At 34.2% G+C, this 24,656-nt stretch overlaps 1 protein-coding gene across 1 annotated transcript in view; it reads left to right on the top strand.

Annotated features, from left to right (window-relative positions):
* Positions 1-228: 228 nt before the first annotated feature.
* The window catches only part of LOC120781450 (protein Wnt-4), a 156,286-nt gene continuing 131,858 nt past the window's right edge, over positions 229-24,656 (top strand). The window contains exons 1-2 of the mRNA XM_040113665.1: positions 229-587; positions 1,857-2,555. Of these exons, the coding sequence (XP_039969599.1) occupies positions 1,864-2,555 (692 nt within the window). The 5' untranslated portion in view covers positions 229-587; positions 1,857-1,863. The remainder of the gene's footprint in view (positions 588-1,856; positions 2,556-24,656) is intronic.

Below are 24,656 nucleotides of genomic sequence, written 5' to 3'. Positions count from 1 at the left end.
ACAAAACATTTATGGCGCGCGAACGTTAATGTGCGTACCTCCCGGCTGCGCACAAGCCCAATATGAAATTAGTGCTCGTATCAGTAAATATAAACATGTACATGTATACCCTCGGAGGGTTGGAATAAACGAACAGCACGCAACAGCTGAGCTGCAAGTAAGAGAAATCAACAAAGCCAATGCGGCAATGACTCGTTGTGTACTTGAAATGCTGGACGCAACATCAGCAGTTGAGAATCGAACGAGTTCGGTGATGAACGTGCGCACGGATAAATTTTAGATATTTTGCTGTTTCAACTTTTCAGTTAATCGAAATGTTACGGATATAGTGAAATAATACGCCTGCACATGAAATGTGATATCAGCCGTATCTTGTCAAATGAGTGTTCAAGCTTATCCCAAAAATATTTCAATATACATATATGCCCAGATCTGATATTCAGTGAAAATGGTCCACTAACATAGTATAGTGGTTGCCATAGATACAAGAAATTGTTTCAATGTTCTGAAATTGAAGTGTGTGATCAATGAACATTTAAAGTTCGCGTTTATTTCTTTAATATATCGGATTGGACGAGAACATAAAAGTAATGTTATTGTTTAAAATTAATAGATTTTTCAAAACCATTGCCGCTTTTTTACGCCCTGCACATTTAGTTTTAGTTGGTAATTTCCATCTGAATTTAAAATTGTTTGAAAATGTTCGCACTCATTAGTCTTAAGGCACGCTCCAATCTACAAGTTCATCTTTTATATTCTGTAAATTCTGCGTTTGCACCTGTATATGCTTTGTTTTGAGACACACTCAAATGCCCTCGTAAATACAATTTAGCATAACTGACTAGCCAGATGCATCCCTTCTCCAAATATATGCTTAATAAATACATACATACATACAAAGCGATTTCATATGAATACATAATATAAATGTACATAATAACCAAATGTATGTATTTCTACAATTAATATGGAAGATCTAATTATTTAAAAGACTTAAAATTATACATTGAATATTGAAAAGTGAAAGTAGGAACAATACTATGTCAGTAAAACACGTTTAGTTAAATGTTGAACTAAAAAAAATTAATTTCCTGAGCAATTAAAACATCCTTAGTAAATTGAAACTGGTTAGAAAAATGTTAGACTTCTTGAATGAAACCATTGTTTTAATGTGTTAATACTGAGTATTAATAATTTATTTTATATTCAAAACTGATCATCAGAAATTTTGTTATATATTTGGGGGTAAATTGTAAATTTTTAGACTTGTTTAAAAAATTGTTGTTGGATTCATACAAAAATGAGCTTACACATTTACAATTCTCAATGCTATGTTTTCGAATTGTTATAACTTATGACTTTATGAGATTTGTGAAAACCCTAATTGTACAAAAAGAAGTACTTTCTTTATGAACAAAAACTAATAGTTTGCTAGGAATGAATTCGATACATTTTGTATGTTTACAACTTGTATCATACTGCTTTATAAGTTATTGTATTGAAAACATATTATCGGCACACTACATGAGTTTTTAGTTTATAAGTATAGAAGAAGTATGATTTTAAATGTGGAATCTTAATGTAAACATATTTATATGCATATATACAACCATTTGTTTGTTATGCATAAATTTATAAATGAAAATGATGAGCTCCATAAATTAATTAAGCAATTATCCATAACTTGTTTCACATGAACTTCCTGAAACATGAGTTTTTAGCAATCATCTTAATTTTAGATGTCCTATAAATGGAAATTCTTCCAACACCGAAAATTAATTAAGCAACTTCCTGTACCTTTTTTTACAAGAGCAACTTTCTGAAACATGATTTTTTACCAATCATCTTAATTTTAGATGTCGAATGAATGGGAAGTCTTGCAACATACTTAATGATATTTATCTCACTATCGACCTAAAGGCAATGAAAATGCACCTGCTGTGGCTTATCAGTAGTATGGGATTATCGCTGTTACGCCTACAGCTCACCCAATGCAATGATATTGAACAGTTGAGGATTGGCATAGCGGGAAACCAAAATGAAAACAGCGTGCGAAATAATGGTCAATTGAATACCAATTCTGGCGTAAATAGGAATGATCTTGCTTTAATAAATACTAATAATAGTATGTTGGGGACAATTTTTAGCGGAGGCGGAACTACAAACAAAGATATAAATACTGATAATAATTTTGGTGAAACAAATACAGGAGTATCTGTTAACTTTGAGACAGGATTAGGCGATCAAGGAAGTAAAAAAGTTGATAGTGACTTTCCGCTAGCAGCAGTACCAGGACTAGGGCACAACACAGATTTTATTTCTACTGGTCAATTTAGAGGACATAAGCAAATCAAACCTTATGGTCAACAATATGGCCACGCATTAGCTGGTTTGACGAATTTGGGAATTATTATACCAAAAAGCAAAGGATCTAACCTTGAGGAATTTGCTCGTAATAGTGGAAGCCGTAAAATGCAAACAAAAGTTGATAGTGAAATCAACTTAATGGACTCAACAAATATAAGTGGAAGTAACGGGGGACAGAATACGTACCTGTAAGTAAAATTGTAATATAAAAACTCAAATTACTTTTATATTAAAAACAAAAAAAAACAAAACAGAACCATACACATCTTCAAATCGATCCCTGTTCGTAAGTTTTGATATACCATAAAATCAAAATTCTTCAATAAGACGAGTTTTTCTACTTTCCTCCGCTTAATTTGCAATATAAAAGTTAAAACTTACACATTCTTACTAAATAAAACATTTTTTTCTACATGGTATACATTAGCATCATGTCGCTACTGAGTATAATAATTTTGTTCACCAATCGGTTACTTGCAACCCCCAAAACCAATCGAGATAGATAGCATACATATGTATGTATATGTAGCTGTATATGTATACATACCTGAATGATTAGGAAAACAAGACGAGTTTAATTCCGAGTGACTGCCACGCCCACAAATGCAGTTTGTATCATCAAAGTATCATTTTTAACTGTGGTGTTAAACTTTGTATAAAGTAGCGTGGCCTCGTCCTCACATAATTTTAATTAACATGGACCACTAGACCTATATCAACCAAATTTGATGAAAAGAAGTCGTATAGCACTGAAAATGGGACTACAGCAATATATCACAATCTCAATTTTCAGACGATGTGAATCTCTTTTCAGTACATACATAAGTATGTGCAACAATGGTGTTACGAATTAATACTTCATAAAATGTCTTTTTCTGTAAGTTATAAGTCGTCGTGGCAAAAATAGATAATATCGGTTCAATAATAAACAAAGCTTTCGTATACCTAATATACGCAAACTGCTGATTGAGTTTTAGAGGATACTAGTCTAAACCCGCAGCTCCGCTCGCTCTCTGTTGTCAAGGATATCATTTATCGTGATAACAATATAATGGAATAGTTAAATTGGCAATCTACATTTTTCAATGACATAGTACATCACTTAAGTACTTAATAACAGTCTCAAATTATGATTCAACCTTTTCTTAATCATTTCACTATAATTCATATATACTACTGTGATCAAATTGAAAGGAATTTTTAAATTATACTTTGCGTGTTTTTCGAATCGGTGAAAGTGAATTCTAAACAGATAAGAGAGCTAATGCACCATATCATACTGCATTGGTTATTCGTGATCATTTCGCCACACTTTCAACTAATATCGTGGCGTCACCACCAAATTCGCCTGATTTACCTTCGTATAACTTCTGGCTATTTAGCATTTTCACACGACCCCTCTGAGGACACCGTTTTGACGAGATTGAGGATATAAACGCTGAATCGAAGAAGGATCTGATGGATATCACGACGGAGGATTTTTCCAAGTGCTTTGATGACTGGAAAATTCGTTGGCATAAGTGTATTGTAGCGGGAGGGGATTACTGTGAAGGAGATGAAATGGACAAAATTCACCTTTCAATTTGATCACAGTAGTATGTGTATGTAACAAAAACCACTGTACCCTGCCAGTAGCTGTGTGATTTTATTTTGTTCAAATAATTCTTACATGAATATTGAACACATGCTTATGTTTAGAAATATAAGTAGTTTATGAATTGTTGTGACTTTTAACATAAAACGATAAAAATTAGTCTAATTTTCCGTGCTGTGGTTCGGGCGTAATGCGCGGACATACCAAAAAGGCGTTTCATTTTTATATATAAGACTTCGGTCTATTTGTACAATATCTTAGCAAAATTAAATTGGATATACTACTGTATAATTCTGTAAATGAGTGTGTGATATTTTAGTGAAATTAAGCAAATTTTTTAAAGATAATGTGTTTTGCGGTTGAATATGAATGAAATACGCCTAGGCCTTAAATTTAATATCCGTAATATAACGACTTCCGATTATTTGGTTGACTTTTCCCACGCCACCACTGGTCTTAATATAATTTATTGGCATTGAGATGAAAGCATCAACCAGAGAATCGGAAATCAGTATATTAGAGATCTGATTCATATTCTGCGCTAAATCACATTACATTAAAGAAAACTTGTTCACTTAATTTTATTAAAATATTGCACATCTTCACCGACATAAATGAATTAAAGTCAAGTTGAAAGGCCAAATCATTAAATCGGGTATATTGGAGCTAGAAGAAGTTGTGGACTGTTCGGATTGATGTTTATAATGACTCAAGTAACCGCAAAACTCCGTGTTCCTGTATCTTTAGGAATATCACTTGCACACTGACCGATGGCAGAAGGTCTGCTAGAATGACAAAAATCGTTATATATATGTAGTATATAGCAGCTAAGAATATATATACATATATCGATATCGATTATACGCTATAAAGTCAGCCGGAAGTCCGAACATTTTAATGTTATGTATATAAGACATCGATTTTGCCCGTTTGCGACAGAAGAACACATTATTATCAGGAAAATATTCTCCCCGAGTTTCAATAATATGTACATATATCTCACCGATAGTTTCAGTACAAATTCAGCTATAAGGAAATTTGAGCTTGTTATGATCCAGTTTTGACAAATTTTTGACTCGAGATGGAAGGTGTGCCAAGGAACTATTTGTGTAAAGCTTTATCCCTATTAATTTGAGTATATAATGTAATATAATAATATAAAGATTATATATGTACCTAATTTGGAATTGGTCGAACAGTTCTTGAGATATACAATTTCACTTAAAGATGGACGGTGCCACGCTCAATGTTCAATTTTGGGACCGGCTCCCAAAAAGCCGTGGCATTTTGCTGCGAAATTTATGTATCTGTCGTCTAATAGTTATCCTCATAACAGAATGACATAGTATACCATACTAGCAGCCCACCCCGGCATCACACGGGTATTAAACAATCATTTCAAAAGTTATAATTTTCTACACACACTCCCACACATACTTTCCAATTTAAAAATTAGTTAAATGAAGGAAATACGAACCTTACAGTATACATATTTGTTTGTATATTTATTATTCTTTTAATTTTTGTAAAAAGGCCTTTACTATATATTTTACGTTCTCTGCTCCTGAAAAATAATTTATTGAGTCAGAGCTTCCCTGTAAACGATATTTGATGTTAATTTATTTTGTGGCAGCAATATAAATTGATTACTTAGGATCATCGGAATCCTCGGTATATGAGCTAGTTGACCAGCTGCTGGGCAGATGATAATGTTTGCTACAATTAAATTGTCCTTCAGTTCCATAATAAGCAGCCTCGTTCGGTTGTAAATGCTTGGAGGACTTACGTTCCACGAAAGCATAATTGGAATTCCTTTTTTTAAAGCCAATTCAAGTAGTGGCAGTCCAGAAGGGTTTAATGAATTTAAAAACTCCTAGGGATAATGGTCTGCGTTTCCGACATTAGTTACGGTGTACATATATCGATTTATATTTTTTTTTTCCTGGAACTTTTTGAATAATTAAATCGTTTATTTCGTTGACACTATCATTCCTGGGTGACACTATTGCCCTCGAACACAACCAAAAATTCTCGATCTCTTAAAATTTCAAAACTATGGACTATTTGGCCTAGAGACTCATTCAGACGAAAATTACAATTACTCATTAAATTTGGAGTGGGAAAAATTCCTTCCCCAAGTTTAAGCAGTTGCTGTGGAAAATCACCATCAGTGAAGATGAGCTCACATATTCGTCCGTAAATTTATATTTTCAATCGAAGTCCATAAGGGCAGTATAGGGGTAGTGTATTCCAGGCTGAGGTCGCAGCCGTCAAGGTAGCAGCTGATTTGCTGCTACAGAGTGCATCTGCCTTCAGAAAAGTGACTATTCACTCAGATAGTAGAGCGGCTATATTAGCCTTGAACTCATTCAAAGTGTGTTCAGGGTTGGTCGAAGAATGTCCAACGTCGCTATCTCTAGCAGCTAGAGTTTTTGTGATTAGACTGGTGTGGGTGCCGGGCCATAGCGGAATTGCAGGCAATTGCAAAGCTGATGAGTTAGCAAGGAAAGGTACCCTAGAACCATTATCGGTAGAATGGGAACGGATCGGTGCTCCTATTTCTTCTTGTGGTCTACTACTAGATAGCTAGGCCACGCGGATGCTCGTCCAACGCTGGGCCCGCACCGGCCCTTGTGCGGTTGCAAAAGCGGATAGAACATATTGATTGCTGTTTTATCATCCTCTAGAACGGTTGCAGCAATTCCTGATGAAGCAACTGCTATCACTATCTTCCTGATTGTCTTAATTTAGGAAGTATTAAATTTGCAAGAAAGGTTTTGCCAGTGCCCTGGCGCATCTAAAAATAAATATTGTTTTTGTTATTATTCACACTATAACTCGCGCTTTTCATTGTGTTGCTACTTAGCTAAATGTTAAATAACATTCTCTGTCTAAATTTAACATTCTCTGCTATAAATAAGTAATGATTTTTTTTTTTTACTTTACGCTCGTAAGTCGGTTAAAAATGAACATTTTCTGATTTTTTTTTTCAAACCATCCTCATTGGATTACCTTCAAAGTAGTTCAGGTAATTTTTCATATCAAGCAACGGTTTAGTCAGCGCACGGACAAAAACCCAAATTATTATACCCTGAACAGGGGATATTAAGTTTGTCACGAGGTTTGTAACAACCAGAAAGAAGGATCGGAGAGCCTTTAAAGTACATTTATAAATGGTCAGTATGTCGAGCTGAGTCGATTTAGCCATGTCCGTCTGTCTGTCTGTCCGTCTGTCTGTCTGTATATATACGAACTAGTCCTTCAGTTTTTAAGATATCGTTTTGAAATTTTGCAAACGTCATTTCTCTTCAAGAAGCTGCTCATTTGTCGGAACTGCCGATATCGGACTACTATAACATATAGCTGCCATACAAACTGAACGATTTCACAACATATTTTCACGAAATTTGGTATAGATTATTTTCTAAGGCAACATTGTAATCTCCGAAGAAATTGTTCAGATCGGTTAACTATAGCATATAGCTGCCATACAAACTAAATGATCGGAATCAAGTTTTTGTATGGAAAACTTTCACATTTGACAAGATATATTCACGAAATTTGGTATATATTATTTTCTAAGGCAACAATATAATCTCCGAAGAAATTGTTCAGATCGGTTAACTATAGCATATAGCAGCCATACAAACTGAACAATCGGAATCAAGTTCTTGTATGGAAAACTTTCACATTTGACAAGATATATTCATGAATTTTGGTATAGATTATTTTTTAAGGCAACAATGTAATCTCCGAAGAAATTGTTCAGATCGGATTACTATGGAATATAGCTGCCATACAAACTGAATGACCGGAACCAAATTCTTGCATGGGAAGCCTCCTCATTTGACGACATATATGTAGTATCTTCATACAAATTTGGTATGAGCTATTGTTTATAGAAATAATGTAATATCCGAAGAAACTGTTCAGATCGGATTACTATAGCATATAGCTGCAATACAAATTGAATGATCGGAACCAAATGCTTGCATGGGAAGCTTCCTCATTTGACGACATATCTTCACGAAATTTGGTATGAGTTATTGTTTATAGAAATAATGTAATATCGGAAGAAAATGTTCAGATCGGCTCATTATAGCGTATAGCTCCCATACAAACCGAATGATCGGAATCCAGGGCTTGTATGGAAAACTTTCGCATTTGACGTCGCGTCTTGATGAAATTTGGCATGGATTACTGCTTAAGGTAACAATATAATCTCCAAAAAAAATGTTCAGAACGAATTACTATAGCATATATCCATAAAAACTGAACACATAGTTACTAAAAGAAATGCATCTGTGAAGGGAATATTATTATTATTCGGTGCAGCCGAAGTTAACGTTTTTTTGTTTTTATTTATAAGATTACATAAAAAATACGTAGTAACATACGCTAAGCAACACTAACAATTGGGTAAGCAACTAAATACATTGCGTATATACATAGGTAATGGTTTTCATCTAACATACAGGTATGAATGTTAAACATATTGACGTCAAAAAATCATTGCCGTATTTATCACATTAATTTTGAAACTGCAAAAAGCATAGATTTTTTCATTTGATTATTGGTGTCCTTTAAGTTTGAAGATCATAACATTTAGTGGAATGATGATTTTTAATTTTTTTTTTGTGTGCCCATGTGAAAAAGATTTATTGTAGTTAAGGATTGTAAGAGGGTTCAGTGAGTTTTCTATTATAAAATAAAAAAATACTGGTCGGTTTCTTCAAAGCCTGTTTTAATCACCTTTTTGACTAATTTTAACTTTCAGTGGTATTGTGAAATTAAAAAGATGCGCTCTTTTCACTATTGAAATATAGTAACCTTGCTAGAAGAGCGGTATCGTGTCTGTTTCATATAAATCTTTGAACATTATTTGGTTTGTAGACTCAGTAAAGTTGGTTAATAAAAGTTAACAAGGAGAGTGGCGGTATTGATCACGATTTCTTCATATGCCTTTTCCTTTCTATTGCACTAATATAATTTTTTCATCCCGTAAATACTCTCGCAACATGTTGCTACAGATTAAAATGTGTAGTTTTGTCATTATACACTTGTTTTTAAGACATAACGCTAATTGAAGAGCTATAAAAAAGGCTCCATATTAAAATACAAGTTCAAACTATTAGGTAAAAAATATTGTGGTCAGGGTGGACATTTGTGGACTGGAATTTTTTCAATAATAAATTTAATAAGCACAAACCACTAAAGCTATTTGAACCAAACATGCTGAAATGAATTACATAAAAAATGTAACGGGTTAGGTTAAAACTACCAAAAGCACGGTAACCTAATAAATAATCACATTTAATTTTGCTTCCGACATTGTTCGCAAAGGCGTTTTAGGATTCGGTATCGAAATTTAACAATAGGCATGGTACACTATACCTTTTGATGAAACCCTGTATCTCAAGAACTAATCGCAATTTCAACGGATTTGGGTACATTAATTCTACAATCGTATGTTTTGTTTTGAAAATGGCCGAAATAGGGCAATAACCACGCCATGTATAAAAATGTATTATTTCATAAGAATCTTTTACTTTACAGAGTATAATTCAAGCACCGATTAAGCTAGTGATTATACGCCAAAAAATAGTGAAGATCGGACGATAGCTTTTAAAGTCCTCAGATACAGATCATGTGGGCCTAAGTGCCTGTGGCTGATTTTGTCGAGAAAATATAAGTTAAACTCTGAGCTATTATTATATGAAATGTGCTCTTAAGTAAAAACAGGATAAATTTGGGTCAATACTTCGTTATCACCCATATGCCCTTTATAAAGATTTTCGAACTTTCGAGTGACTTTATATCGCATATTAATTTATAGAGCGGGACAGTACTACCCCTAGCTCTCATATACCTAATAAACGAATTTAAAATTTCCGGCAGATTTTAAAGCGTTATATATCGGTCAAATTTTAAGGTTTTTAGTGAAGCATAATAAAATATTGCATATATTACAGTGTAATTCTGAAAATTCATGATATTGATCCACGGATTACCGCAAATAAACTCCATAACTGATTTTCGTTAATCTACTAAAATTTATGGCGAATATATCGGTTAGTGTGTGATTTTTCATTTTAAATTGTTTGGAAACATTTTCTCGAGAAAATTTAGTAATATCATGTGTTAATACTGTGCGCCCAGATCTTTTCTCCGTATAGTAAGTCATATAATGATTTCCATCCGTTTTGACTTTCCATCTGACTTTGAATAGTTTTTGTTGGAAAAAATGTGTGAAATTTTAACGAAATTAAATGGATTTCTTCATTTAATATTAATATTTTGCACAAGCAAATTATCGAAAAATTGTCTACCTTGGAACGCACTCTTGCGTTTGGTTAAATAAATTTAGATACTAAACACTTATTATTAATTCCAATGTGTTGTAGCTATACAACTAAATCTCCGACCTATAATAACGTAATGGTAGTAACGGATTTATCGAAGAATCATCTACCTTGAAACATACTCTTGAGTTCTATCACAGCATGATTAAATACATGTTCCAATTTAATGGCTATTTATTTACTTTTATTTCTAATTCCAACAATTTAACGCTTTAGGTAAGCTGGCTTTAATGTCCCGGCATTTGGCAACCCTATTGTTGCAATCTTTATCGTAAAGTTTGACATTTTTGATGTTACACATACTCAGAACCTTTTAACATACGAGCGTTATTTGTGGAATTTTGATTGTAGAGAATAGGTTCAAACACACGTAAAAGTGTATACTTGTAGATCTTAATGGAGAAATTTTTGAAAAACAATGAAGCAATTTTCCCTGATTAATATTTGTTTTTTTTCTCTAATCCCGAAATATAAAAAGCAAGCTGCGTATACTTATAAGCCAACTACTTCTTACTTATACCTCAATTTCTCTTTACATGGCAGCACAATCCGGCAGCCCTCATATAGTAGATCTTTAACAAAACTTCGCCACTCGAACATTTTGGCAAATACGAATATCGCTATTTAATTCATTCCGGCAATTTCTCGTTAATTCGATTTCTATATATAGAAATTAATAAGGTACCAAGTAGAAGCTAACGAAATACCAAATTTGACCTAAACTAATCAAGATACATTTAGAGATATACAAGTATATTATAGATCAATATAAACGATCAGGACGACTGGGAAATCTGGGAGACTTTCCGTTAGTTCGTCTGTCTGTGAATGCGGTAACTTGAATAAAATAGGGATTTTAATTTTGCAGATGGGGTCTGTAGCACTACTGCCACGCCCACGAACGTCAATAAACGGATACCTAGATCAAGTAATATTATTGAGCAATAAAACCGTTAACTTGACATTAAATTGAGATATAAAACTGCAATTTGATGTTAACTTGTCATAAAATTAAGACATAAAACTGATAGTTGGTTACAAATTTTTCAAAAGTGGGAATGGCCTCGTGCCTTAACTGGTTTAAAGTACACATCTTCCAACACTGTGAAAATGTGTAAATCCAGATAATTACCCCGCACTCTTTGCATATTACGGTTATATTGCGTTAAAGTACGATAATTCACCTACTAAATGCGCGACATTTAATTTAATACAATTGCACACCCAATATGGTAAGGAAGGTTTTCTTAAGGTCAAGTGTAATTGGACAATGGGCACTGACCACCAATTTGCTCTCATACGGGAGAAAATGGGAAATGAATGATGAATTAGCGAAATCGGATGTAAACCACGCCTACCTCCCATAGAATAAAGTTTAATTTCCATCAGATACACTTTATAGTGTGTAAATCAAAGTAGAGTGCTCAAGTTATTCCATTTTACGTCCAAAAATTGTCGAATTTGGAATAAAACTTTTTAAGGATTCAGACACCAAATATGGGGACAGCAGTGCATATGGCTGATTCTTACCGAACATATCGGTCAACCTGTGAGGATCAGTATGGAACTCGTGGATAATATTTTGTGATGATAAAATGTGCTTGTACTAAAGATGGGTAAAAAAGGGTAATTACATCCCTTAGCCCCAAAATACCTTGCATTCATATTTTTATACTCTCGCAACAATGTTGCTAAGGAGAGTATTATAGTTTTGTTCACATAACGGTTGTTTGTAAGTCCTAAAACTAAAAGAGTCAGATATAGGGTTATATATACCAAAGTGATCAGGGTGACGAGTAGAGTCGAAATCCGGATGTCTGTCTGTCCGTCTGTCCGTCCGTCCGTCCGTCCGTCCGTCCGTGCAAGCTGTAACTTGAGTAAAAATTGAGATATCATGATGAAACTTGGTACACGTATTCCTTGGCTCCATAAGAAGGTCAAGTTCGAAGATGGGCAAAATCGGCCCACTGCCACGCCTACAAAATGGCGGAAACCGAAAACCTATAAAGTGGCATAACTAAGCCATAAATAAAGATATTAAAGTGAAATTTGGCACAAGGGATCGCATTAGGGAGGGGCATATTTGGACGTATTTTTTTGGAAAAGTGGGCGTGGCCCCGCCCCCTACTAAGTTTTTTGTACGTATCTCGGAAACTACTATAGCTATGTCAACCAAACTCTATAAAGTCGTTTCCTTCAGGCATTTCCATATACAGTTCAAAAATGGAAGAAATCGGATAATAACCACGCCCACCTCCCATACAAAGGTTATGTTGAAAATCACTAAAAGTGCGTTAACGTACTAACAAAAAACGTCAGAAACACTAAATTTTACGGAAGAAATTGCAGAAGGAAGCTGCACCCAGGCTTTTTTTAAAAATTGAAAATGGGCGTGGCCTCGCCCACTTATGGACCAAAAACCATATCTCAGGAACTACTAGACCGATTTCAATGAAATTCGGTATATAATATTTTCTTAACACCTTGATGACATGTACGAAATATAGGTGAAATCGGTTCACAACCACGCCTTCTTCCAATATAACGCTATTTTGAATTCCATCTGTTGCCTTCTCTGTTTAATATATAGTACATTAGGAACCAATTATGACAGCGGAATAAAACTTTACAAAAATACGGTATTTGAAAAATATGTAAATGACGTATAATGAAATCTCGATTATCACTTTATCATGCGAGAGTATAAAATGTTCGGTGACACCTGAACTTAGCCCTTCCTTACTTGTTCGAACTTCGTTTTGAGTTTTAAGAGTATCTATCGGTCAATATGTAAGATATCTTAATGAAATTCTGTATACAAGTACATACAAAGGGTTTCAAACATGGGCTTGGCTTTCTTCATTATATTAGTTACTGGTCAATCTGTGAGGCATCTTAATGCAATTTAGAGAGCATTTCTTTCTGGTAATGATATGTCGTAATACCAACAGTAGATAAAATCGAGTCAATATATTCTCTAGTCCCTATATACTTACCTAATATAAGCAAATAAAAATATAGGAATTTCAAAATTCCGGTTGTCAATATTTAAGATATCTTATCAAAATTAAATGGAATATGTAATGTAGGATATACTTACTAATCAATGAAATTAAGGGAATAATTTTTCTTTAAACTAATGTGGTTTAGCGCTGAATCTCTTTCGTTTATCTTGAATTCTTAAGAAAAATTTTTAGTATAAGTTTCTACAACACCTGAAAGTAATGTATTTCCTCACCATTGAGCTTTGTAAATTGCGATGTAGTACTATATACATTATTCACCACTAAAAAGAATTTTGCAATGCGGCGGAAAGAAATCTCAATTTAAAACCTCGGCTACCTTATTGCACGTTATCACTATGTTCTAACTTTATTCGTGTTATCAAGCTTTATGTATTCAAATCTGTACACTATTGAGAAAAATGTTGTAATTTTATTTATCCTCATATTTTAATATATTTAGTTCTTTTCTTTTTACTTATTTTTTTTCTTGGAATGGCTGGACTGTCTAAATATCATGCAATATTATTATTATTTTATATCGTGGAAGGAATGTATTCGTTGATCTTTGATCTCTGCAATTTGTTGCATCAATTACACTGACAAGAACTTAAACAAAACGAACTAAAAGTACACAAATGTGTAGTATATACGCCCTTACTCCTTTTCTGACTCAAGCGCAATATATGAAAGTTTACATTCACAAAACTATTTCCTAAAAATATCTCATTGCTACGTCTTTAGACTTCATGTTGTTCACCTATAACAGATTCAGAAATAAAAAGAGTTCAAGATGTATAAAACGAGTGCATATGTTTTAGACGGATGTGGGTACGCACATAAACATACCTACCTAAATAAAATATAAATGTGCATATGCGTCTTTAATATGGTTTCACGAGGCAATAAAGGAGTTCTAAAGAATCATGTTAAAAAACACATGAATAAACAATATCATGAAACTTGTTTATAAGCAACGAATTAACGGTTAAAATTTAATTAAATTACTGTAGTAATTTTACATTAAAAGATAAGAATTATCGTTGCTGAAAACTTTTCTTGAGGAACAGAGGAAATGATGTTTTCTCGTGATGTTCGTGTCATATCGCTGCATTGAGTAACTCCTGAACTTTATTTCTTCCAAATTGCTGAATGGTCAGTTACACCCGCGCTTAGCTTTTCTTTAGTTGTTAGCTTTTTAATTTGGGACATATATGTACTTACAAGGTGCCTTCCAAAGTAAACAGGACTTTTTGAATCTAGCGCCCCCTGATGGCGCCATCTATATGTCTGGTATGACTGTGCATTTTAAGGGTCAGTATGTTTGTGATATCGATGCGAAAATGAGCTTCGAACAAAGAGCCAACATTAAACTTTGTTTTAAAATTTGTAAAACTATTACCGAAACATTTCAATTGATGAAACCAGTTTATGGCGATGATCACCTATCCCGTAGCGCCGTATTTGACGTTGCACGATAATGCGCCGTCTCATCGATCGACGCTTGTGACCGATTATTTGACCAAAAATCACATTTTAACCATTAACCACTCTCTGTATTCATCTGATATGGCACTTCTTCCTGTCGGAAAAATGTATTTGCACATGAAAGGAAAGCGTTATGCAGGCGTAGAGGCCGTTCAAAAGGCTTGCACCGGCATACTGGCGGTCATACCGTCCAACGAGCTAAATCACCCGTTCAATATGCTTTTGGACCGTGAAAAAAGCTATATTGAGGCAGAAGGAGACTATTTTGAATGAAATAAATTGATTTTGCCGAAAAAAACATTCGTTCTGTTTTTTTATGATTCAATAGTATAATTTATTTCTCTACCCATTAAATTTAAAAGACAGGGATGTCAAGAAAAATTCAACAAGAAATTTGTCAATCACTTAAATATATTTATTTACCGCAATTATGTAATAATTTTTTCATTATTCGACTCCTAACGACAAGCACTACCATTTTAATGAACATGTTGTTTAGCAGACTATATAAAAATGCGGCCATTCTTCCAAAATAATCACGATTGTTGACCAGACAAATCAGAATATGTTAGGAAATATCTTTAATTATATTATTTATAGAATCATATACTATTCGTGATGTTATTCATTATTTTTCGAAATGACGGGTGATCCAAGTAGAAATACCTTTCCCAATAGTCTTTTTTTGACAAACCACGCGTGAGTCGTGTCATGCTGTCATGTTACTTACGCCTGAACAACATTTACAAATCGTTCACTCAACTTACATATATGTATGTATGTTCAAAATAATCGGCCTAAGTATACTATTGGCACCACCAAACCCATCCTGAGACCCAGCACTTTGGACGAAGAGTACCCAGAAAAGATTCAAGAGCTGGCCTTTCATCCCGAAAAAACAACGGTTTGGTGTGGTGTGTGAACGGTGATGCCGGTAAGAACGTACCGTAAATGGCGGCCGTTATCGCGCCATGAGAACCGCGCCAATCGCCAGATACCAGTCGTAATGTTCGTAGGAGTCGTCGAAAATTGGACTCAACGTGTGGACCATCTGAGACTTTCTTTCGATTGATAATAAATATTCGATTGATAATAAATATTCGATTGATAATAAATATTAAATTTTAGGTTTTTGAGTTGTTTCTTAAAAAAAGTAGAAAGCCTCGAAATGAATCATCCGTTATAAATCCACCACGACTTTGCAATGGAACTACACTTTTAATCAAGAAAATAATGTACAAAGTTATCGAATTTTGACTGAAAAATTGTAAGGTAATTTCAATTCAAACGTCTGCATTTCGCGGCGTGACTCTCTTTTGCCGACAATCGTTGCAAGTGTAGGGATTACATTTGGAGAATCCAGGGTTTTATCATGAGCAGCTCTATGTGGCTTTTCACGCGTCGGAGAAAACATTTTGATGTATTCGTCCAGACGGAAAAAAGAAATATTGCATATTCTACAGCACTTTTATAAATATCAAATGAAACAACTCGCTGCAATGTCAATATGTTTTCGACATGTATAATGACTAAATATTAATGGAATATTTGTGTAATGTCTTTTTTTAAATTTTTTTTAGTTAGTGGCGTAGCAATGCGCACAGGGTATAGCTAGTCGACAGACATATGTATATATATCTCGAATACCAATCCTCACTGTGATCTTCTGTACAGAAGTTAATTTCATTTACGAATATATCAAGCCTTCGGTCGATTGAAAGCGAGTTCAAACGAGCGGCAATTTCAGTTTGAGGAACAAGGTTATATTTATCACCCAAAAACTAATCGACATAGATAAGATTATGTGTAATAGATATTAAATGACGAAACGTGTTAAAGTCTGGAGGTCTGTCTATTCGTCCGAGTTCCCTGGCAAAAACCAGATGACAAACTCGCCTCGACCACAAAACGCCATTAACCGAAAACCTATAAAGTGTCATAACATAGTGGATTTGACCCAGGCCTCATATCCCACAAACCATTCAAATTATAATATCCAAGTCCAATAAACCACGACAATTTAATGACTAAATGCGCCAGAGACATCAATTTTTTTCCATGAAATGGCATGAGAGTGCCCCAAAGAATAAGGACAATGAGCGTGGAAATTTCTATCTTGATGTATTAATTGATGCTTTATTTATATACTGTGAAATGGAAAACCGGGCTAATTTTAAAGTTTTGTTATATGAGAAAAACATAGATATACATGTGTTCGTTATATTAAACTTATAGCTTTTCATAGATTTCCAAATACTGGTACCCTTCTTTAATGTGACTTATTGTGCCAGTTTGGGTTTTTCATTTAATGTACGGCTTAATTATCGAATTTTATAAGTGTTCGATTAATGATTAAGCGTAGCAGCGGTCCGTTTACGCTCACCTACGAACTCGTCCTTACTAACATTTTGTATCGAGTTTTATTAAGATTACTTAATTTTTACTTAACCCCTTGTCGTCCGACGGTACTTGAAGGTACCATCAAACGTTTTGCTCGGTTGGAGGGAATGGAAGAATTTTTTACAGTTTGAGGATTAACGGTACTCTACAATACAACCTAAAAAGTATATATCACTTCACGTCTTGGCACATGCATTATATTTTCGCTCCACGTGCTCATTGTAAGTTGGCGTTTGCTATTATGCAGTCGCAAATTAAGAGTACCGATTTCTTGAAATTATTTTCAGCAAAGTTTTCAATATTATTCTTCGAACTAAACAGAAAATAATAGTTTTGTGCCTTGTTAAAGCAGTAATAAAGATCTATCTATTGTCCAACGGTAAAAATAGGGCTCTGTAGAAGCGTGTAATACATATTTTCATATATGCAATTATGTATTTTCCCAATACCACATACTATTAACATGTCACATACTAAAAAATTAATCGTATAAGTAAAGTCAGCCGGATGTTCGAAAACCCTGGTATTAGTTATATGGGGGGTAAGTCAAGTTTCTCGCTGAAATTTATCTATTTTAGGTACAAAAATACACTGTTATGAGTAAAACACGCTATGTAATTTTTATTGAGATAACTCAAAAATTGGCCGATATAATTAGCATAAAGTCACCTGGAAATTAGAAAATCTTTATCTTAGGTATATGGGGGCTCAAAGAAGTATTGACCTAATTCAAACTTGTTTTAACATACAAACATACTATTGTTAGAGAAGTACTATCACTGAATTTCAATTATATATCTCACACCGAAACACAGGTACTGGGATCCAAATATTCGGACCTAGGGGCTTGAACAGTTTTTATTGCATTTGAGCAATTTTTTATCTTAAGGTGGCATACACTAAAGGCATTGTTCGCGTAAAGTTTAACCCCGTTATATTAATTGATTCCTGGTTTGTGTACTGGAAAGTAAAAGATTCAGTGGAATTTAAAAATGTGCTATATCATTTTCACAACGTGACATAGAAATATAAAAAAATATCACATACCAAATTTTGTCGAAATCGGGCAGTCGGGTCCCGATATATGGGCAGTGCTACGCCCATCGTCCAATTTTTACCCCGGTCCCTATAAAGCTTTGTCACACGATCTCGGCGGCAAATTTTTGCGTCTCTGGCGCGTTTAGTTATTGATTTATTGCGCTTTTAGTAGTTTTTAACAGTGCCGTTATATGGGGAGTGAAACGGTTTTCATCCAATTTCATCCATTTTCACACTATAGGTAGGAGGTGTTCGTGCTAAACGAATTTGTTTGTTATGGTACTTTATAGGCTTTCGTTTAATGTCAATTTGTGGGCGTGGCAGTGGTCCGATTACGCCCACCAACTTTTTTTTCATCAGGATACAGCTTGCACGGAGGGACGGATGGACACACAGCCAGTCTACCGGATTACAACTTTTCTTGTCACCTTGCTCATTTATATATATATATATATAACTCTATATCTATCTCGTTTAGTTTAAGGTGATACGTACAACCGTTAAGTGAAAAAAACTATAATACTCTGTAGCAACTGGTTGCAATAGTATAAAATAATACTTCAAATCTTTAGCATGTGCAATCACTACATATGTAGTATACAATAAAGTCGTTTTCTCTGTCCCTATATCCCTATGCATGCTTAAAATTTTAAAACTACGCAACGGATTTTGATGCGGTTTTTTTTTAATAGATAGAGTCATTGAAGAGGAAGGTTTATATGAATAATACAATGTTTTAAATAGAGGAAAAATACTGTTATTTTTGAGGTTTCTAATGTGATGTCGTAAATAATTACATTTTTCCACTATAAATATTTGGAATGGTAGAAACGAACTGCAACCAAATACGCAGTGCAATGGATTATAACTGGCTCAGTAATCAGTAGATGAATATTATACCACGTGCATCCCAAAATACTAACCATGTTTCTATTGTCACACACGGAAACAAACATTCGTTTTTATTACGATTAAAAAGCACTCAAACACTTCTCAGAATCAGCAATTCGTTGTTTTTGTTAGATTACCAACTTGCGAGACACTCACTTTGCACAGAGCTTTCGCCTCTTTAGGGCGTCATTGCCCTCGGTGCTCAATTCGCCTCTTTCCAACTTAGCAAATCTCTTTTGAACGGTGGATTTCCCTGGTGGAGAGTCCAAATTTAACAGTATTTTAAAATGCACACGATATGCTTTATGCTCCAGTTTTATAATAGATGGTGGAGTGAAATATTTAGTCATTATGAATTAAATCAGTTACTTCCTTTCTTTGATTGTGAGTTTTTTCCCTTTTTTCATATAAATAATATTTATAGACTCGGCCATTGCGAAGTCATTTCCGGTAATACCTTGCGCCTGCGTTGGCAGAATAACTTCTTACAGAGTCATCTAAAGTGAAAAAATACGTGTTTTAGTTAAAACCCTAACTTAGAACTTGGACGAAGGTTTTTTGGTAGACATTAAAAAAAATGTAAATTTCGCAACATTTTTTTTCAAATAGTTGTAATCGAAAAAATAAATTCTTCAGAAAAGTCTTTAAGAATTATATCTCAAAGACCTGTGTAAAATTTCATGAAGATCGGTTGATTAGGTCTCGGGAAATCTGGCCAACTGACTTAAAATCACAATTTCGAGAAAAACACGTTTGAAAACGGCGTACTTAGGCTAGCTAGCCTCGAGCGCACAAGTTCTTAATGCTGTATCTCCGAAACTATTAGTCGGATCAACTTGACTATTTGAATTTAGAACAATATTCTAAAGGTGTTGTAGAATTTAATAATACAATAAAATAAAACGGTTTTTGAAACCCGTAAACCCCTTAAATATTTAAAATCACTTAAATACATTTTCTAGCTACCGTATATATATTTCATATTAAGATTTTCTAACTTTCGGTCGCGTATATACTACATACTTGTATATCGGTGAATCTGTGAGGTTTCTACGAGGATCTCATACAATATCGTGTTCAGAGATCTGCAATTATTATATTTTTAATTCATTTGTTGAGAAAAAAAAATATAAATAGTAATAGTGGATATAATTTCCACGAAAATACTTTGCGCAAGGCACACATAGCGATTGTGTTACACTAACAAAATGTACAGCGAATTTACAATTGCAAATACGCAAGACAATTTGCACCAGATTCTGAATTGTCCTAATATGTTTCTCTTGGTATGAACCGGTGAAGTGCTCAATTGTCTCATGAGCCAAGAAATGAATTTCATTAAACCGACATAAATAATAATAGTATGTTTAAATGACTTAAGGTTTAATTATAACCATGACTATGACCATACCTATGAATTGAATTTTGGGTTTTCGCCATAACCCTAAACAGCTGCTTGTTAGTTTTTTGTATTTTTGTGTTTCTATTTTGCTCGTTTGATGTTATTGGCTCTTTTGAGTTTCATTTTGTAAATTTTTCAATAATATTAATAAGATTAGCATATATTCTATTTATTGCTTCACCACTTCTCATTTTCTTTGGTTTGATTGGCGCTTTCGAAAAACTACTAATGAAAATCAGCTGTTATGGTCATGGAACCAATAACCGACTATAGCTAATATCGTTACGAACATGACAATAGCTATAATATAATTATGTGCATATATATGTACATATGTATCAATAGTCTTAACAACCGCGCCGTTAGTTCTGCTTTCTCCAGAATGGAAAAGGAAGTGAAGCAAATGGGTCTGGCGCTGAACGATTTAACCCATTCTTGCAACTATTATTAATAAAGATTTCTTTCGGGTCTTTGTCAATATATCTCACAGATTGACCGATATCTACAGTATGTCAAGAATGAGTTTACACATGGAAAATAAACACACTTTTTCAATTTCAGTAGCAAAATATATTGCTTTTTACTTTAGTTTAACTTATTTTTTTGTTCGATTATATTTACATACAGTATTTACAGGGAATTGGTACAAAAAAAAACGGGAAATTCAATGGAAGAAGCAAACAAAAAACAACAAAAGCAAATATCATTCAATTTTGTTAGTGTCAAGAAACTCTTTTCACTATTCGTTTTTTTTTCACTATATTAGCATGTGTTACACGATCAACGGTAATTTACCGTTAACTATTCTACGCAATGATATTTCAAATGATTTTGTCAATCAGTTGGTGATAAATTTTTGCTTTGTTCGCGTCTAATACTCCTCTTACTGTTTTGTTAATATGCCGGGCAAAAGGTTATCATTTGAAGTGGTCCAACTATTGTACTATAATCACCAATTAGGAAAAAGTGTTAGAGAATTATCAGAAATGTTTTCTGTAACACGTAAAACAGTGTATAATGTGATAAATCGTGCGGAAAATGAGGGAAGACTAGAACCAAAGCAAGGAGGAGGTCCTAGATTAAAACTTACTGACCGTGCACAGCGCCTAATGACACGAAAACTTGATCAAAATCCAAGAATTTCGGTTAGGGCTCTTACGAAGGAACTCAACGAAGAGTGCAATATTCAGGTTTCTCATGAAACTGTGCGCCAGGCCATGCTACGACACGAATATGCATCAAGATGTGCTGTCAAAAACCACTGTTGTCTACCCAAAATGTTGAGAAACGTGTTTTGTTTGCTAAAAAACTAATTTCGGAACCTGTGAACTATTGGGATGATGTTATATTTTGCGACGAGACCAAGATGATGTTGTATTACAACGATGGGCCTTCTAGAGTATGGCGCAAGACATTAACTTCCCTAGAAAGGCGTAACATCATTCCGACCGTCAAATTTGGCAAAATGTCGGTCATGATTTGGGGATGTATCTCAAGCAAAGGAGTGGGAAATTTGGCTTTCATAGAAAACACTATGAATGCTAAACAATATTTACAAATTTTAAAAGCCAATTTGTGGAGCAGTGCTGTAAAATTTGGCTTTATAGCAGACAACAAGCCAAATTTCAAATTTTATCAAGATAACGACCCTACACATAAGGAGTATAATGTGAGGATGTGGCGTCTATATAACTGCGGCAAAGTAATAGATACACCTGCTCAGAGCCCGGACTTAAACCCCATAGAAAATTTGTGGGCATTTTTAAAGAAAAAAGTTGCTAAAAGGCAGCCAAAGAACATGACAGCACTTAAAACTGCAATTCTGGAAGAGTGGCAGAATATACCTAACAGCTACGACATGGAAAAGTTAATTCATTCCATGAAAAAAAGGCTGCAATGTGTTATAAATGCTAAGGGTTATCATACGAAATATTAATTTTATATTAAAGCACAATTATTACTTAATATATTTAATATAAAAGCCCGTGTCATCATTTGTGAAAAGAGTTTCTTGACACTAACAAAATTGAATGATATTTGCTTCTGTTGTTTTTTGTTTGCTTTTTCCATTGAATTTTCCTTTTTTTTTGTACCAATTCCCTGTAAATACTGTATGTAAATATAATCGAACAAAAAATTAAGTTAAACTAAAGTAAAAAGCAATATATTTTGCTACTGAAATTGAAAAAGTGTGTTTATTTTCCATGTGAAAACTCATTCTTGACATACTGTATATAAATAAAAATGAATACCAAAAATGTATGTACGCGCATAACTCAATAACGCCTGGACCAATTTGGCCAATTCTTTCTCTTAAATGTTTGTTGAAGTTCAAGGATGGTTTTTACGGCGAGAAAAATTCGAATAGTTTCCAGAAAACCCTTAAAAACAGCCCTTTTCTTTTCCCCATACAAACGTTACAATAAATATGAATGTTTGTTTGTTAGTAACACTAAGAGAACGGTTGAACCAATCTTAATGAAATTTTTAAAGGTTGTTTGTTGTGGATCGGGAAAGGTTTAGAAACAAAATACCTTATACTTTTCATGAGGAGAAGTCGGAAAATTGGACAATTCCAAAAAGTAACATTTTCCAAACACATTTTTTTCAATTTTTGTTTGTTTTGTTTTTCAATATTTTGATTTGTAAATTATTTGAATCGTTCAATTGCGGTCGCTTACTTTTTTATTCCGGCTATCCAAAGGAAAAATTATTGAAAATTATTCAGTGAAAACTTTATGTATGTTTGAGACGATGTGATCAATTACAGATTGAAATTTGTTACGAAGCCACGAAGAGGTGGCGCTAATATTGGTCGGCGTTATTTTTGCCATCAACGTATGGCAGCCCAAAGAAAGGCAAGAAGTACTCCCAAAATGCGATGACATACGTGCGGAATTATGGATCGCGGTCAATCAGCTAGCGATCGTAACGATATCACAGCACGACTTTTTTAACAATAGCTGCGATGTTTGATGGTCTTTATCTTGAAGCAACCTATGGTATATATGATGCTGTTAGATGCTGAATGTGTTCTGTTGAGTAGCAAAAAAGAGGTTTGCCGCACGCACACATTCTTCTTTGGATGCGGATGGTGATTTCACCAGATCAAATTGATGAAATCATTGCAGCGGAAATTCCTGATTCAGAGATAGATCCAGAATTATATGAAGTGGTGAAAACCAATATGATTCATGGACCTTGCGAACCTTACAATCCCATTTTGGTTTGTATGTTTGACAATGAATGCACGGAACACTACTCATGTGGTTTTCTTTCGGAAACGGGAATGGGAAATGATGGATATTAACTGTATCGGCGTCACTCACCAGACGACAATGGCAGAACATTTAGCATTTAGAGGCGGGAATATCGACGTTAACAACACATCGAAGTTGACAACACATGGATCGTACCATATTCGCCCCTTTTGTTTAATTCACATTCAAAACTCATGTCAATGTTGAATATTGCAGATTGGTGTAATCGATCAAATACGTTTGCAAGTACGTCACCAAAGAAAGCAACATAGCGGTTATTGGCCTTGAACGATATGAGATCAGCAGTATCAAATGGGTCGATATGTGAACTGCAATAAAGCGCTTTGTAGGATATTTACTTTTGCAATTCATGAAAGTTTTCCGACTGTTTTGCGTCTCGCGGTTCAACTTCATTTAAGTCATCGCGTATTGTGAATGGTACAGTGTGTGCAACATTTTGAGAAGCATGCCAGCAGTAGCATTTGCTGGAACATGATAATAACTGGAAACAGACGAAGGACAATGCGATAGTACTTCGCATGCCACTGAAGTTCGCATACTTTTCGCGAAGATCATTTCGACATATCAGCCTTTAAATTCGCGTTAATTATGGGATACGAAAAAATGACATTGCCGATGACATTTTACATTGTATTCGCTAAGAATTGGAAATGGGCAAATTTCGGTTGATACTTCCAGTGGTTTGATATCAATTTCACCTCCCTTTTGTCAATTCACTTCAACGGAAGATGAACCGATCACGAATGTTTATCCGAACATTGGCCAAATTATCGTAACTGCGATAGCTTGAGTGCACGAGCAATTTTAGCTGCCAAAATTACCGATGTTAGT

Source organism: Bactrocera tryoni, unplaced genomic scaffold (genome assembly GCF_016617805.1).
Source record: "Bactrocera tryoni isolate S06 unplaced genomic scaffold, CSIRO_BtryS06_freeze2 scaffold_7, whole genome shotgun sequence".
Classification (NCBI taxonomy): Eukaryota; Metazoa; Arthropoda; class Insecta; order Diptera; family Tephritidae; genus Bactrocera; species Bactrocera tryoni.
This window is presented reverse-complemented; position numbering and strand designations above follow the sequence as displayed.